Genomic DNA, 19,000 nt, shown 5'->3' on the forward strand with positions numbered 1-19,000 from the left:
ATGTTTTATATTGTGTTGATTCGCTATAACTCCGTAGTAGTAATCGCAATAAATTGTCAAATTACATCACCTCCCGAATACCATCATCAGTTATGTTATGTTAATGACCGATATATCTTCATAATGCGCCCACGCTATCTCTTTTTCCACATTATCGGCACTTTAGCCACGGTCATGAAAGTTAATAAAAGATTGCAAACGTTACAAAGGGCTCTGGGAAGTCGCAATGGGAGAAAATTTGCCACACACCGTCATGCGAGCTTATCCGCGTCGGCCTCGTCGATTAGCATAAATCTCTCCAACTAACCGTCACAAATGAGCAACGTACGCAGGATGGAAGCAGCGGCTAAACAAACAAGAGACTAGAGTCGCGGATACGGCGACATAGGGCGCGACGAATCGCGACCGTCGCCCGGCCGCATAAATCAGCATTATCTCGCGAGATAGCCGCGCGCCTGGACCCACCCCGCCATATCACGCGGGCCCCGTGTCGTTCGAAAAAATTAATGACTCGGAAAAACGATTCGCTTATGAGGGATCTTTCACTGTAATTGAATTGCTCCGCAGAGAACGGCCGAATCGTCGGGTAATATAACGCGAACGTAATGTCGAGTCAGGTGCATTTCGCAGGACTCATTGAGTTCTTAATAACTTCAGACCGCTTCTAACAGTGATTGACGTATTTCGAAGTCGACCACATGAATAGAGTTGCAATTGTTCACTTTGTTCTGTGCTTAATTGTATTTTATGATGAATTTGCGATAAAAAGTTTTGAGGCAAAAAATCAAAATGTCGGAGTGACCTTACAATTTATTTATTTTATGTTCATCATAATCACATTGCAATCACTCATAAAGCTCCTTTCATGGTTAAATATTTACAGAAATGAAAAATAGAAGAGAAAATCGGTGTTGCTTGCTTCCTAAAGCCACATTAGCTCCATTCACCCCAACGAGATTATCATAACAGGCGTAATAGAATAATGTAAATACGTCTGTCTGTTGGTCGCTTCCCCAGTAGTTGGCATGCTAATCGTACAGCTCATACGTAAGCTGAGATTTAAAACCTGCCTCTTTGTGCACGGTTCTTTATTCAGCGGGGATCCATTTTTCATTCGCTTCGCAAATATTTTGATGGTTTGTCGACTCTGCGCTTTGTGTTCAATAGTTTAGAGCGCGTCCAGCTGAGGTCGTTACGGCGATACTAAACTTTTTACTGCTGCACCACAATTACGATAGCACCAAGTTTTAATTTTGTACCATTCGACGATATCAACAAAAGACGTTCTAATGAAACTGTTGAGTTAGATTACGCAAGGGTTAAAAATATAGCACATTCATTCTGTTGTCGATAACATTAGATTTTTCCGGAGGAAATGTTATGAAATTTTCGCAGTCATTTATAAGGTATCCGGATCAGCGATCGTAAACGTGTGCGAACAGATTTAAATTAACATGTTTTCATAATGGTATCTATCGTCGATAACAGAAGCATTGTGAAAATGTTTCCTGGCCGTCGCTTTGCCAACAGTCACAGTATGGTGAAGAATAAGTGGTAAGCGAACAAAGTAAAGTAAAACCTTTCTTCTAATGAATGGGAATGTTTATTATACAATGGATATTTGAATGTTTGTTTTACAACCACGCCTAAACTGCTGAACTTATCCAAATTAAAAAAAAAATTGTAGATAATATTTTGAATTCATACATATGAAAGGTAAAAAGCACCCAACAGTGGAGGTGATTAACGAGGGATACAGACGCTAGTGCAATTTAAAAAGACTTATTAAGTGGTCATTACTAATTTAGTTTTTGCACTTAAGATATTTATTTACGCGTAAAGAGAAATATGTTTAACATATGACAAAAGATAAATACTCTTGGTAGCGTTAATTAAATTCAAACAGATATATTTGTTATTAACACAAAGAAACGAACACTAAGAAAAATGCCTTCGATCCGGCTCGATTCGAACCAGCGCCTTCAGCATGCCGTGCCTGACGCTCTTCCAACAGAGCTACGGAACGAACCAGCAGACCTTTCGAATTTTTGTATGTGCTTGTTGCAGATCTTTGTTTTTTGTTTTTAACGTTTAGACCGTAGCGCCATCTATGATAGCGAAATCTACGAAAAATTTTCTTCACTCAGCCACGTACCTTTACAGCTTCCAGCGGATGACTAGTGATGTTGGTTTAAAAATTGTAATATTAAGGTTATTGGTTATCACGAAGTCGTTAAAAACCAATTGTCGTCGTAAAAGTCGTCAAAAATCAAAAATAAAGATTTGCAACAAGCACATAGAAAAATTCTTAATGGCTGCTGGTTAGTTCCGTAGCTCAAGGAGAGCGACTGGCGCGGTAGACTAAAGGCGCTGGTTCGAATCCAAGCGGAACGAAGGAATTTTTCTTAGTATTCATAATTATAACGAAACTAGTGGAGAAATTTCACAAGAAATAATTGAATATCATGGTAGTAAAATATGATATTCAATAAACTTAATATTACAAAAAATACACACTTTTCGGAGCATTAATTAAATACAAACAGATACAATTTTGCTAACTTTTAGGTACTATGACTATTGATAGATAGTATCTATAATACGAGTTGGCACATAGCGGCGTCTTTGATTTGGATCTCACCACCACGTATCTCATAAATCTTCTGTATAATACACAATAAACATACAAACACGGATAAGATCTTCGGTAACGTGAAATGAACATAAATACCTCTATATAAATTACACTATTTATATATGAAATGATTCAATGGTCAATGAACAATAGATGACATAATTATCTTAATAAGCATTCTACATTTCTTAAACCATGAAACGAAACGATATTACAAGAACTCTACATTTCTCTTTTAAATTATGTTTTCTTCAAACTCACTTTGATGTTGAGGCAAAATTATAAATAACAATATGATATATTAGAAGTATGACACGGGTCATTTATTTGAAAAGTTCACAGATTTACACAATGTTTTCTGCTGGGGAAAAATATTAGACGAAAATTGTTTTGTTTTTATAGTTTATCGTTTTTTCTAATAACTTCATGCTACCGCATTAACTTAACCAAAATTCGATGTATAATGTGATATAATATAATATACTTTAAAGCATTTTATTCATCGGTTCGCGACCAAAAAATCCTAGGCCAGTGTTGACATTTCAAATTTTCGACTTCAAATTGTTACCAACATTTTTTTCACAAAAAAACCGTTGCAGGTAGTGGGCGATTCGCATAACTAGGCTCGGTGAAATTTATCGAGTGACGTGTCCCATGTGTGCCTGCGTTGCGAGCTCTGCACTGGGCAAATAAAAATGGATATGCCGTCAATACTTTACGTGCCATCTAAAGTTGAGGTACCTACCTACGCGTTAAAAAGTATGACAAATACTTTTGTATTGATATATACAATATTATGTGTCTCCAACAGCGTTAAGCATATCTCGTCTTTATCAGAAATAGTTATTTCCCTGTACACTTTTTGTCTATGCAAGACTATAAATACTTAAATTAGATTCTCTTCTATGTTTCCAAGTGAAGATGACGTTTCCGAGAATATTTAGACTTTGCTATTATAGTAATTTTAAGCACATCCATGTTCACGGTCCGTGCGTTATGGCTGTACCGCGCTTACACGCGCACGAGGCCTGTTTGCCATTTGTCGCACTCGCACGATAATTGTTGATATACGATCGCGATCCGACACTGTAATTGTCAACGCTTAATCTTCTAATTGACTCGCATTTACCAATGCCAGCGTCACCGGCGTGTCGCTTACCCCAACTATTGAACTTAAAAATCGAAATCTGGTTTTGTAAAACATAATCTCGGGCAATATAAAAGGCGTCGAGCGAGCGAAGTCGAAAAGCAATTCGCAACGCCAATTTCAAGAACAGTAAAAAGTGCGATTCACAAGTGCAACTTGAAACGGCGTTTAAGAGCGAACCGAGGGCGGCGCCCACCGGGGGCGAGAAAACAATTTGGAATTTTATCGGCGGTGAGGTGGGCAAGGGGAGGGGGCCAGTTACCTCTGATTTATGTTCGACATTAGGCGTGAGGTGGGCGAATGCGCGAAATGCACATACGCTGCGGCGGCCATTGCCACTCACTCCTCACCTCGACTCAGAATTGTTCCACTTGCTAATGTGTTGCACGTTGCACATCACAAGTGAAACGCCATCAATAAAAACAAAAGCCTAAGCTTTTCAAATGTAATGCTAACCTCCGTCAAATTTTTGATTAATATAAATGTTACCAAAATAGACAAATTAATGCAACCTTAATTCAGCTTCAAAACTCCGTCGACCGAAACCAAGGAGTGCCGCAGATACTCAGTGTCATTTGAATTCAAAAGTTAATTTCACTAAAACCTTAAATGAATCGAGTTGGTTGAAGCTCGCACATTATTTAACTTGTTCCAAGTTTAAATTGAAAACGCCACCAAACTCTTTGCGAAGTCGGAGTCAAATTTTGAACTTTGCTGCTGAATCGGAAATTTCTTTATAAATATCTTATTACGCTTAAATTCAGTTGGTGTCACGCTGCCGACACTAATTTTATTCGTGAAAGACGGCACTCGGGAGAGCAAAGAGGGCGGGCCTCAGTGAAAATATATGCAAACGGGAAACACGATATTTGACGGAGCTGAAAACGACAAAAGAATTAAGGATATATATCAAGCTGTAGAACACTGTCGTCGCCAACCGGGCGACGCTTGCCCGCCCTGCTACCAACATCAAAATCACATCTCGATTTAATTTTGCTTTGAATACAAAGAGTATTGTAATATCCTACAGAGGTACTAAATAAGTAATCGTTTCAATAATTTTTTTCACTATTCCTCGTACAATGGTAGTCGCGTGGCCTTTGCATCCAAGTAAACAGTAATGTCATGTTGTACGCACTTTACCTATTAATTAACTAAATTATCCAACGTAATGATAGAATATAAGTTTATAATTTTCAAAGCGCTTGTTTTTATTTCTAGTAGGCACATAGGTATATATAAATAATTCAAGGAGACAACCCTATCCGTTGTTATCTAGGTTATGTGAAGAGAACACATGCAGCCTATTTGAATACAGCGTGTAATAGATGCGTGATTCATGTAAATGTACCCTTAGCAAGTGTATCGCGAGCTAATCTCTCCCCGCCGCACCCCCGCCGGCGGCAATATGCCCCGGGGTGAAGGTGGCGGGGTGTCTCACAGAAAACGTGTAAACTAATTATGTACATTTTCGTAGCCACTTATTTACATAACCACGGGCTGAACCCCGCTTTCACCGTGAATATTTCATTTGTAATCTTTACTTTGACGGTTTAATATGACAGCTGTTGGTTTGTTTGGAGGAAACTTTTAATTTTCGTCTTTTTCTTTCGGTGGTGGCACCCTTTGTGTGCGCGTTACTCCGACGCCTCCCGCCGGCCGTAATGATAGGTGATTATCGAACAACTTTTTTCGGATAAACGTCTGGGAAAGTTCGTGAGGTGTAATTTGGGGAATTTTTCGCTGAGGTTGTCGGTTGTTGTCTGACATCGGAAGGCGCTTATTATTTTGACGACTGTTTTCTCTATCTGATGGTACCGTTTATTCTATCGAGGGCACTAAAATATGTATTAGATATCGATCATTTCCCCGAAAGGGTTACCACCTCGTTGGTTTAAATATAAATGGTGCTTCTATAGATGTTTTAATTAGCTAGTTGACTTTATACGAGCAATTAGTGGAAGTTCTAAGTGTTCGCTAGGCTGGCTTGTTGTGAAGTGAACAGGAAGCCGATAAATAAAACTATTAGTAGGTAATGAGCGAGTGGGCGCAGTTTCGCGGGTATTTATACCGCGCCTTCGCGGGAACTAATTTATGGAAGTAAGTACGCGGAAAATGTTTATGTAGTACTTGAGCCCTACCGCCCTGCGCTGTTGACATCCGGTCCTCCCGCGTAGCTACTGGGAACAACAGTATAAAGCGTTTCACGTGATTACTTCAATTACGTTATGGGAACATTAATGAGTTCAATATTCGTTATTAAACAATAGACGTATGCATTTAACCAATATACTTAGCCATTTAAAGGGGCAATGCGACCACCAGACTCGCGTCAGTGGTGGCGAGACCCTTTGATGTATTTCTTCGGGTTGGACGATGAGTGATACCTTCGTTGCTTTAATCACTAGCTCTGTCTCGGCGCCGTCTGCGCCAGATGTAGGAAACAGACTATTAGTTAAGGAACTTGAATGTTGCTTTACTTAGATTTCTTTCAACAAGCATCACAGCAGGTAACAAAATGTAAAGAATAAAATTAGCTATTTCACTTTTAAATACGCCCAAATCTCTATTTTCCTGTGCATTTGTTGGGGTCTGATTAATTCCAATCCCAAATAATCACTATCCTCGTAAAGTGGCGTAAAGGTCGCGACATTATCAGCGGAGCTCCATCGCAGCGATTACAGCGAAGACGAGGCCCCGCCCGCTGACATGTCGCGTTTTAACAGTCACTACGTGCGCCCCCACCCTTCTCCTTTCAAAACCCCCACTCCCCCACCAAGCTGACGACATTAGCAGCCGCAGACATAGGGCACGTCCCGGCCAGACGTTGACACAGCCAGCTAAAGTTAAGGAGTTATGACAGGATGTGCTCCTAGGATGTACTCTATAGTCTTACCAAGTAGGTACCAAGTAAGTACCAAGTAGGTAAGACTATAGGAGGTACACTCTTATAATTTTATACGTATACAAGTAAAATTGTATACGTATAAAATTACAACTCTACAATGCTATTAGTTACGACTACAGTTACAAGTGAGTAATTAATTCATTGTAATACAGGAAAAAATAACAAATAATCATTTTCGTTGCATATGCCTAAATAATTATATTGTAATAGGTAAAGTGTAAGTATTGGGATAGGTAAAGCTTTATCTACTGCAAAAAATTGTATTCCTTTTACAAACTTTATCTGAAACGTAGTATTGTTCGTTTTTCAGTCATTTTGTCATTTCTATTGTTTTCATCGGTACTCGCGAGTGAGTACGGCCGTTGCAATGACTCCCACTTTATGGAAATGAAAACAACCTAACTATAGCCCTCCATTCTACCCTTTGTGAACCGCGCTATTTCATTTACGTTTACACACATAACACTCGTTCTTTCATTAAGTTCATTCGACTTTACATGTATCTATACGTACTATTGATTGAAGAAAGTATTGATTGATTGCATCCACTTTTGTATTATCTTTAGATCTCACTATTGCCTCGTGTATACAATAATTAACTTTCACGATAGTTACTCAAGGATTATCGTAGGATAGTTTTTTCTGTTTATTAACAAAGAGAAATTTGTTTGTCAAAAACTAATAAACATTTAAAATGTGTACAAATTGAATACCTATTTTCTACATACTACACAGACTATATTTTTCCAGATTGTCTGATTTTCAAAATTTTTCAATGCCTTAAATAAACTTCATTTAAGTGTCTGTTAAGTATTTCCTTTTTTTATGATACCACGTTACGGGACGACCAAGATGCACCTGGTGGTAAGCGACATGCCTGTTAATAGCAGTTTCAGTGCTACTCATAGCTGTAAATCGCAAAGGTCTGAGAGGTACTGCCAATGCGTTGGTCACCTTGAGACATAAGTGGACACGTGTCATGTGCCTGTAATTTCACCAGTACCCTTACCCTTCAAAACCGTAAGAGCGTTTGCGCTTTACGCCCTATTCGTATCAGTTCCGAATCCGAGGAATGACGGTCCGAAATGTCACAGGGATCATTTTATCTCTACGTGTACAGTCAAGAGCACATTCAGCTTAACACTTTGCACTTTGGACCGTTCTTATTGTTAGCGGCATAAAGTTGGATTTAAGTCTTACGTGTTAAGCTTGACGTGCTCTTGACGCTGTACAAGCTCTATTCATATTTTCTCGGACTCGAATCGGACTTAGTGCACAAGTGACATCCGAAGTGGGTCGGATGTCACGAATATGAATCGGATGTAGTGCGTAAACGCGTTAACAGTAAAGGATGATTCACATTAGACCGTGCCGGGTGCGAGCCGGGTCTAAGTCATCCGAGCCTCGTACGTGCCGCACGATCTTAAATTAGACAGAGTCAGAGAGTATTGACATTACAACGAGCCGAGGTGGGCCGGGTCCCATCCGAAGCTCGGACGAACTCGCTAGCTGTTCGGGCGTCACTTGTCCGTGACACGGACACGGCACGTTGTAATGTGAGTCACTTCATATAATATGTACGCAGCATTTCCAATCCGAACCTCGTAGGTGGCTCGGCTCGCGCCCGGCACGGCCTAATGTGAATAGTCCTTAATGCTCACTTTATTACTCGGCCGCAGAAACAGGTAAAAGGACAGGACTTCCATGAACGTTCCGTCTATTGCTACTACCCGTAACATTTCCTTAAACAGAATTACAAACATGAAATAATCAACAAACACACCGAAGCATAAAGAACCCGAGTGGTAAGAGCAGTCGACAGTTTTCGCAATATTGTCACCAAACTTCCCAATTTCGGTGTTGACTTGCGAAACTCCTCGCATACACACAGGTGCGCTACCTGGGCGTATAAATAGGTTGTAGCTGTCGGCGTGCGGAACGTGACTCCAAATTGGGGCTTTGCAGGAATTAGCGCCGAATTTGCAAGGAATAATTCCTACATAACTCTACGGAATTTTGTTCTAACGCTGTGATATATTGGTAGATATTTCCAAGTATATTTTATATGATACGTATTTTTATAATTAAGTTTATTGAATTTCAGGATGTTTCACCATCATGACATACAATTATTTTTTGTGTAATTACTCAATTAGTTTGTTATAATTATGAAAAAAAAAGGTCGAACACTTAGAAAATATTCTTCTTCGATCCAGCTGGATACGCTTCAATCCGGCTGGATTCGAACCACCGTTTCCTAGCAAACCATGCCAGACGCTGCGCCAACTAACCACGGAACGAACCACAAGACTTCACGAATTTTGTCATTATTATATAGGTATTTTTGTCTTAAGTAAACACAATCGCGATAAAAAAAATATCAATGTCCCGCGTACAAATGTGAAATAAAAGCCAGTCAGTGCAGATCACTGTTGTGCTCTAATAATTTGATTGACTACATGACATATTCACTCGAAATGAAACATGATTATAGCGATTTTCACGTTTAGCATATTATACGTTAGCCAATGAAACTGATATTGTTAAGTATCGCATGTCAGTTCTACATTCAACGATCACCGTCGGGCACGTTAAGCGTTATTCATCATCTGAAAATTTGCAACCGCTTAAAATAAGCTAAACAAAAGAAGTGCTAGCGTTCTGACAACGTTCGCTATGTGACACCATTAGCGCGGTAAAGCGCAAACAATAGAAGCAAAACGAGGTGGAATTTCGCACGGCGCGCAACACCGCCGCCGTCTCCGCCTCTAGCTCCTGTCGCCTGCGAGATTAAACCAGTTTTATTATACTTACACGCTTTTAACACACCTAGAACAATGAACATTGCTGCCTTAATATGAAATACACAATCCAGTACTGCATGACTTCGGAAAATGCATTGTCAAAATGAGTACCATCAGTTATTGTATGGAATTAAGTCTTCAATTTGTACCAATTTGAAGACAGAAAATAAAGTCATTGTCTGAAACAGTAAATTGGATAAATGTAGGTGGGTAAGACAACTATGGCTCGTTTTGTAGAGACTGTATTTGGAAAAACAAATACGTGTAATTGCACGCCTGTTTCACGTCATGTTTATTAAATATTCACGTTATGTAGAGAGTTAGCGCTGTCATGTTTTACACTGGAGTTTGTTATTGACGATGTGTCACTCGTCGCCTATCGCCCATTGCGAACCTCACATAATGCTTTCGACAATAGCTAGGTAATGAGTTGCCAGCGGATTGAGCAGATTATCTTGTTCCTAGTTCCTGTGACGCATACCTGCGTAGGAGCGTCAGAACATCAGCCCATCGACGAGAGCTGGTGAGACAATCCACGCAAAATTCCACACAGCCGTTCCGCCTCCTTGCAATCCTGTCATTTCATTGCTTGAACGCATAGTGAAGAATGATGGAAAGGAATTTTAACGACTCTCGATTAGTTACACAACGATTTTGCTAAAAATATTAGTTTGTCACTATGCGAGTCACACTGATTAATTTTTTCTACGAAATGAAAGTTTAGCTTTCCTTCTTGTGATACAGATATATTACAGTTAACTTATTTTCCATTTGTAATGCATTAAACGTAACGTAAAATAAATAACAACTAACTAATAAAAAAGTAGACCGTTAAAAAGCGAGCGGCAACTCTGCACTAGGCAAAAGCTACATACGGTGTATCATTACAGAGTTCGCCGCAATTAAAATTGTACGCTTAAGTAATATTTGTTTAAATCCACTAATTACGTTACCGCTAATAAATACTTACACGCAACATCTGCTGCGTAATGGCTGTCGTACTGCATTGTAGAAATTCATTTGTAACGCTCGTCGTCAAAACTTATAAATTACTGTTCGTGCGAACATGTTTTTTACGTAATCTGCACAAAAATATACAAATACACAGTACAGAATAAAACCACGCTAATCACGAGAGCAAAAACCGATACAAATAATCGCATAATCTCGAACTAACATTTTCCAAAGTGTATCAATCTAAACCGTTTTTAGGCGCATTTGCAAGTCACCTGTGACGGGACTACATCACACCGTGGTAGTTAGTTATCTGAGATCTCGCCGCCGCTAGTCCAACACAGATATTAATCAGTTAGATTGACAAAATCGTGCGAGTGTCGAAAATTTGACGCGGCCTCGAACCTGGACCTCCCAGGACGGGCGATATTTCACCCGGTGGCTCAGCCGACGCCCAGCCCCGCCCCTCTGCTCATTAAGTGCTTCTAATACACATCAATCTTACACACTTTCTCCCATGTATGAAGATTTTAAACCCACCCAATGAACGATGATGATCTGAGACTCGAATAAAAGATACGAGAATGACACTTAAATATTTGTTTTTCGATTTTGGAATAACAAAAGAACGACGACGAAGTATGATGATTTTTTTAGTGGTCGTCGTGAAAAGATTTTTTTAAATAATCAATATCTATTGACTATTCCTTCTACAGCTTTATGTTTTGTTACATGTTGGTTTTTTATTTTTGTATTATAATACCAAGTCATGCGCTTGGTATTGAGGTACACGTCTGCCCATAGCAGATGCAGTGCCAGTCAGAGCTTTAAATCGCAAAGATGCGCGGGCAGTGTCCCGCCCACTGCGCCTGGCATCCTGAAACATAAGTTGACAAGTCCCATGTGCATGTAATTTCAGCACCCTTAACCTTTACAACACGAACACCGTAATGATCACATTACTGCATGACGGCAGAAATAGATAACGCGGCAGTACTTCCCTGGCCGCACTCTTTCACAGGGAGCTCTACTGCTACTAAATAATACTTGGTTAACGTTAAACAATACGCTTAAAAACAGACTAATCACCGCTATTTATTTTAAGATAAAACCGAATCTAGCCTGCATGTTTATGAAACTCGATTATAATCTATGAAATTGTCTTGGTAAGAATTTAATTTGATGACTTCGATTGCCTAAGGGCGCGTTTATTCGACACATTTAAATTTCATCGCGCTCACGCCGCGCGGAGAACGCGTGGCCGCGTACATCTAACTGTAATGGCAAAATACTCTCTATTTATTTAGCTTGTACGCATTGACTTACAATTATATGGACGTCGGGTCCGCGCTAAAAAGTGTCCGAACTTATAGGGCGTTAAAATCGTATACAGAGCGTCATTCACGCTTTAGTCTTCGTTTGTTCGACTGACAGCGAAGCAAGCAAAATTAGACAGTACTGCGATGACATTACAATTTAAATTCAACGTTTTAGCTTTTTCATATTCCTTTACATGTCACTACGTTTAAATAGGTTGACTTGGGACATTTTTTTCGTGGTTTTTGTATTAGACCCGTCGTCCATTTATTTGTAAGTCAATGCTTGTACGTTTTAACTTAAATGAGCGTCCCGGGCGTGCTGGCGAGACTGGCTTGTCTTTGATCTACGCGGCGGCCGCGCGACGTCGCAGCGACCGCGCGGTTGTATTATTCCGCGAAATTTAGACGTTGTTGCCTAGTAAATAGAATTCAGATTCGCCATTAATGTACGTGAACGCTTGGTAAGTGGGCGGTCACCGCGCGGCGTCACGCGCAGTAACTTTCGTGTCGTCTAACTGGGCACAGTTTGCATTGTGGGCGCTGATTGAGGCGGTATCTCGAATTCGATTTGGAAATGTGTTGTTCTATATTGGTTCTGGTCTGGGTGTTCTGGGATACTCATAGTACAGGGTAATCGCTAGTTTGAAATCAGGTGTGGTATTAACCCTATTACTAATTTCGGATTGGGATCTTCAAAAGGCTTCGTAGCGTGTTGTGAACCTTTATAAGAATAAGTTTCTCTTAAAATCCTTGAGACAAATTGTCGAGTCCCGCACAAGTGGTCGGTGGTTTGTCGCGGGTGTTCTGCCTGTTATAATCTCGGCTTTGACACGCGGTCATTTGTCATCGCGTCAGTCACTGTCAGCGCCGTTGATACGCCCTTTTCCTTCGTAATCTCATCATTGCTCTGAAATTCGTTTTATTTTCATTTGTTATCGGTTTCGTAAAATTCCTTAAATGAAATTATACGTAGTGTTTGTGTATTTGTCACAATTTGTGACTAGATGACTTTGACTAATGTTTGGCAGTGTGATGGTCATCGCATACAAAACAATAAACATGTTGAATGTATCTTATTTTTAATCTACCTACTACGTGACCGATGAAAGGGTGGAAGCAAAAAACATTTTTTTTTCTCATGGTCCAACCTCTTCTGCTCATCAAGATCGCAACAAGAGGAGACAGGGGTAATTGTGTTTGTTATATTATGTACAATGTAGATATTACAGTTTTTGAACAGATACACACATACACACACAACCAAAACTCAGCTCCTAGTTAGCCACTCGACACTAACATTTCAAGTACAATTTAAGAATTGTCTGTAAGGATGAGAGCCTGGTGAGTTGTAATGCAGGTCTAATTTACAGTATAGATTCCAGTCACTCTCAAATGCTCTCGCTTATAATTTTTGATCTTTATTTAGATTATAGAGAAAATAAACCATTATTATAATCTGTATTTGTACTAGCGAAAAAACAGCAATACAATAATATAATAACACTAATTTTAGTAACCAAATTTAATTAATTTTAATGATGCATTTGATATTTCGTGTCGCTATATGAAGCAGTCACAAGAGCAGATGTGTCAATGTGTAAAGTTTCAAACATTGAGGAGGCGACGAGTCGTGACCGTGTCGTGTCAGGTCTTCGGATGCCGTCGCGTTGTGTCGTGCGTCACATCCGCAGAGACGTCTGCAGACGACTCTGTAACCTGAACTTTACACCGATTGATTGATGACTTGTGATCTTAAATACATACTTTTGATAGGTAATTTCTGATTACAATGAAGAACAGTTAGAAACATTCCTTCGATCCGGCTAAATTCGAACCGGCGCCTTCAGCATACCGTGTCTGACTCCTATGGTAGTAAAACATCGTGATATTCAATAAATTTAATATAATTATTATTAAACCGGCATCTCTAGTCAGCCGCTGGTAGCTGTAAGGGTAACTGATTGAGTGAACAAAGATTTCGAACAAATCTTTAAAAAAATCCAAAAACAAAGATGTGCACCAAGCAAAGGTCTGTAAACAAATCAATAGAGTAATTTCACAAAAAAATAATTGAATAACATTGTAGTAAAAATTCGTGATACTCAATAAACTTAATACTACAGCTAACTTCTATTTTTGTCGCTTTGACGTATTTTATTGTTTCTAAAGCTAATGGTATTTTCTGATTAGCTGACTTCCAATTTTACAACCTGACGTATTTTTATAATAAGTTCGAGTATTTTTACATAGAAATAGAATTTAAAATTCTTTAACAGAGTGTGTTGGAGCTATACTATGTATCGTATTGAAAGCTTGCAGTTTAACTACAAAATTAAGTGGCAGTAAGTGGTCTTATTATGTGATATGAAATATTCATTGGCCACCGGCACGGATTGTTGTCACTGGCATTATGCGGCAAAAATCACTTAAGGTTCACTACTAGCACTAATTCGCCTTAATGGAGTATTGAACACGGCAAGCTTGTACGGTATGTTGCATCACTGAATAATATACCCTACCATAAGCAACATTATAACATGTCACTAAATAATATTGAAATCCTAATTCTTTAAACGCACAGTTGGTTTTCTCGTCTGTGTTAAAACGAATAAAAAAGAAACTCCGGTAACAACGCACAAAGCACAATATAAATATATTTTGGTAACAGTATTTGAAAGAGATCACTTTATTTTTAATACAAGGATCGATCACACAGAAAAATTCCTTCGACCTGACAGAATTCTAGCCTGCATCTAAGCTTTAATGGCGACCTCTTTACCAATAATTGAGCTATAGAAGTGGACTGACCTTACACATTTTTCTATACGTTTGTTACAGATCTTTATTTTTGGTTTTAACGACTTTTTTACCATAGCGCCACCTGTGAGAAATGTATGAAAGTGAAGATTTATATTATAAAGATTATATTATTTATTATAAGATTAGATGTTTGCCGTGAATACATGATTTTTTCGCCAAAATTCGTACAAGACATTGGTCTATTCTTACGAGTGAGAACAGTATGAATACGCGCTACTTTTTAATCGAAGACTCATTTTGTATAAAATATTACTATATTTATATATTACTAAATTGTGCCTTATATTTAATTTAATTCATTTTATGTAATTCTTAATTATTTAATTAATTTTTTTTTAAATTTGAATTTACCTACCGCCTTTCAAGAAGGTGAAGGTCATGGATTCGAGTCCGGGCTTGCACCTCTGAGTTTTCGGAAATTTTAAGTACCTAAGCTTTTCGGTGAAGGAAATCACCTGCACATACCTGCAAAGTAATTTAATGATCATTACACACATAACATATTGTCATATGTGTGAAGTTCTCAACCACTGCAGCCTAAGTCCTCATTGTAAGAGGAGGCCAGTACCCAACAGTGGAACCTATATAGGCTCTTATATAAAAACTAACCATCGTCGCACGTCCTATTACTATACCACTTAGATTATGGCATCACTAAAGCATTTACCGTCGAAAGTGAGCAATTCGCTAATGAACAATCGCGGAATACGCAATCCAGCGCCATCTGTCTCTAATCAACGGATCGACTTAATTAAATCGCGGCGGCACTATGGCGGCGGATGTAATTGCTATTAATATAGCGCTCCTGTAATTACAAGCGAATGCACGGATTGGCCGCTCCACGGGCCCTAATCACCACGTGATAACATGCGCTAATGCAGCCCGAGCTTCCATCGCGTCATCGCACTAACACCGCTCGTCTAACGAACGCTCTAAGTGCTATTTTATTGACTCGAATTGCGTACTAATTTGGTTTACTAATTAATAACACAATCTAAAGCATTGACAGGTATGGGACGTATGTACGTAAGTGCATGCATAAACTTATATGCGTACTCCAATGTTTTTTTGATGACTTGGTTACTGGGTATTTCCTTAATTTGCTACAAGTTAGCTGTTCGAAATTACAAGGATTGTAGGGATGCACGCGTGATAAACTTCTAATAGCGCATAAAGTAGATTTATCAAACAGTCGCACGGCAGTGGCGTGAAACAATGATTGACGAGTTCGCACCTCGGTTCATGCCTTTCTAATTAAGACGACATGCGTGTGCGCACTGTTGCAACTCTTCGCGCTCGTTTAACAACCAAACCGCTAATTTCAATTAATACTTGCGATGTTGCTTTTTATTATAATTGTAAGGGTTTTGATTCTGCTGATTTGCTTATATAAAGATGTAGTAGTTTTAAGTGAATCTCACAATCAATATTAAAACGACCTTTCATTCATACGCTCTACGCGCCGAGTAGCTTTGATATGTGACAAAGGTCTGGATTGCAGTCATAGGCATGCTCTTTAACAATGTCATAACAATAACGAGCCGTTGTAAACGGGCGCCTCGTATTTCTGTCTTCGGGATCTGCTTATTAAAGCGAGCCATCTGTTTGTCTCGATATCGTTTTGGTTTTTGTTGAATTTCCACTAACTTTTGGGTGGTAGGATGATGGACGACGTCGGTGGCCATATATCATTGCAGTAATATATCGCGCAGTGCGGCGAGTGTCGCCATTAACGCACGCGCGCAATTGCCCGTGCGCTTGCAGCACCGCCGCTCGCGCATCGCACGTTGTGATTGCTATAAGAGGCGTCTCACAAATCGACGCGCGCGACCACGGCCAAGCGTGCATAAATCTTATTAATGGTATTCTTATTTTCGTCCTCTCTCGATCTTGTAAAATTGCTAGAATGAACATAACTAACGTTATATCGCGTTTGCTGAGCATCGCGTTAGTTCAGTTATTATGCCCCACGAGGCATAAAATTTCTTATAGAAATCAAACCAATCAAAATCTCATTGTAAATTACGATTCGTCTGCACAATATCTGTAAACTACTTGGGTGGTCGTATAACGTTTGTTATGATAGTGTTCGTAGATCACAGGTCAGAAGCCGCATTCCGTGTGCAGTTGCGCAAGATTCGATAGCAAATTGTCAAGTACAGTACGCCTTGCCCCCGGGCTTTGCCCGCTTCAGGCATCACCGACACAAAGTGAGAGGCCGCTAGGCATAGTTGCGTCTCAACTTACGGCTAAAGATTTGTTGTTTCCGTTCTCGCCGCCTCAATGACTACCATTTTGTGTCGATTAGGAGATAGTGTTTCACGCGCCTGCTACCGACGCCAGTTTTTGTGACACTCCTTTCTGCTCACAACGAGTTTATTATCGTCGATCAGTTTTTGTGTGTTGTTTTTATTATATTATACATTGGTTCTTATTTCTTTTTATGCCCGTGCTTACTGACTTACATTTTGTTTAATTAGATGACTCAAGTATAGGTTCCCTTCAAAAATGAGCGACAACAGGAAACCGCAGTCACATAGTCAAGTGTAATAAGAGCTATTACATCGGCCAACCACAAGTCATTTCACTGACAGTAAATAAAAACATACACCTTTACAAAAATGTCTACCCATTCATCTTTCTCCAACGGGAGACACTAAAGAATGTCACCGTTAAGAAGGGGAAGGGGAGAGATAGTTAAGAGCTAAAATGGTATGAAGTGACTCAGTTCTTGCGCTTTACTTTTCCTTCAGGCATTAAAAATGTTGCGGAGCAATTTTCGTCTTTATTGATGTTTAATATCAGAAGGTTTTATTACAATACTTTTTTACTCTAAATATTTATTATCGCTAACAATGTCTTCACAGAGGGGCGAGTACATATAAGCATTCGACCCTCGTAAGTAGGGGCAAGACACTTACCTATTGAAGCACTTTAGGCAGTGCCATTTTGAAGCGAATATATTTTTTTTCAAACTGATATACCTTATACCTATGTGATAGTACTACTTTTTTGTTCATATATGGAATTGCATTATACAGTAAATGGTAACCAGTGAATTTGGTAATAGGGACTCAGGTATAAGTACCTGCAACAGTTTTTCCTCCAAGTTTTCTCAGTCTTGAAGCAATCGCGTAAATGCGCGTCGTCATGTACGAAGCTGAAGTAACAATACTTACATACGTCCAAGCCTGCACCATATTGCGCTAATTACTCGCGATAATTTGCGATAACCTGAGTTCTAATGAGCAAAAGACGATTCGCGCCGGTCAAAGTCAGCGATAAAATTGTACCTCAACCAAGTAATTGTCGAATAATTGCGTTAATGTGAAAATATACGCTTTAACATAACAATAGAATGGTGAGGTACCAGCCTTATGAGGAAATGAAAAGTTCGAGAATAAGCAGTTTCATTATTTTATGAAACCTTAAGTTTTTTACAATAAATAATTTTAATCGGTTCATATATCGCTCCTTCAGTGAAACTGTGATTTAACTTGCTTTTGCAAAAATTTACAGAAAATCAGTATTAATATATTTATATTAATATATTATTAAGATTTATTTTTTGTTTTTAAAGCTATTTTTTTTATGACACCAAGTGACCGTCCCGTTGCAGTGCCAGTTAGAGCTTTAAATCGCAAATTTCTGCTGGGCACTGCCACTGCACCCAGAGTCATAAGTTTACAAGTCCATGTGCCTGTAATTTCACCAGTATCAGTGATCTTGTATACGTAAAAACATTCACCAGTTTCCTTACTAAGTTATACTATAATAAATTTAGCGCTCTGTATAGAACAATCAAGGAATGCACGATGTGTCTGTTTTTGTGTATAAATTTCATTGTTTAGTCATTTTCACTGTTTTTGCAATTTAGCCTGTATTTTACGTAAGTGCGATATGTAGATTATTACGGAAGTAATTTTGTAATACTAGTGACCATATAAATAAGATATTATATTGTCAGGCGCATGTTCCCGACGGTGCGAGTATCGTTCGCGGGGTGCCGAGCGGAAGCGCGGTATGCGGTGCTACTTGACGTGGTCCCGGTGGATGGCAAGCGCTATCGCTACGCATACCACCGCTCTTCGTGGCTGGTAGCGGGCAAAGCCGACCCGCCTGCGCCAGCGCGCCTATATCCGCACCCCGACTCGCCGTTTTCTGGCGATCAACTACGCAAGCAGGTCGTCTCCTTTGAGAAAGTCAAGCTCACAAACAACGAGATGGATAAAAATGGACAGGTCAGCACTCAATTTTCTTATAAAACACTATTTATTCTGGAAATAATATTTAAATACTGTAAATGAATGAAATAATAAAAAAATAAAAAATTTACAGATCCCTTGGTCACGTTCGATTATATTGGCTGATTAGTCAGCCGTGACCATGGGACCTGCAAAGGGCTTAAAATAC

At 39.2% G+C, this 19,000-nt stretch overlaps 1 protein-coding gene across 2 annotated transcripts in view; it reads left to right on the forward strand.

Moving 5' to 3' along the window:
- The window catches only part of LOC113231663 (T-box transcription factor TBX20-like), a 40,463-nt gene that overhangs the window by 9,597 nt on the left and 11,866 nt on the right, over positions 1 to 19,000 (forward strand). For both annotated transcript variants that reach the window (XM_026466104.1, XM_026466114.1), the window contains exon 4: positions 18,555 to 18,828. In XM_026466104.1, coding sequence (XP_026321889.1) covers positions 18,555 to 18,828 — 274 coding nt within the window. The remainder of the gene's footprint in view (positions 1 to 18,554; positions 18,829 to 19,000) is intronic.

Source organism: Hyposmocoma kahamanoa, unplaced genomic scaffold, assembly GCF_003589595.1.
Source record: "Hyposmocoma kahamanoa isolate Upper Pololo Valley unplaced genomic scaffold, ASM358959v1 102, whole genome shotgun sequence".
Taxonomy (NCBI): Eukaryota; Metazoa; Arthropoda; class Insecta; order Lepidoptera; family Cosmopterigidae; genus Hyposmocoma; species Hyposmocoma kahamanoa.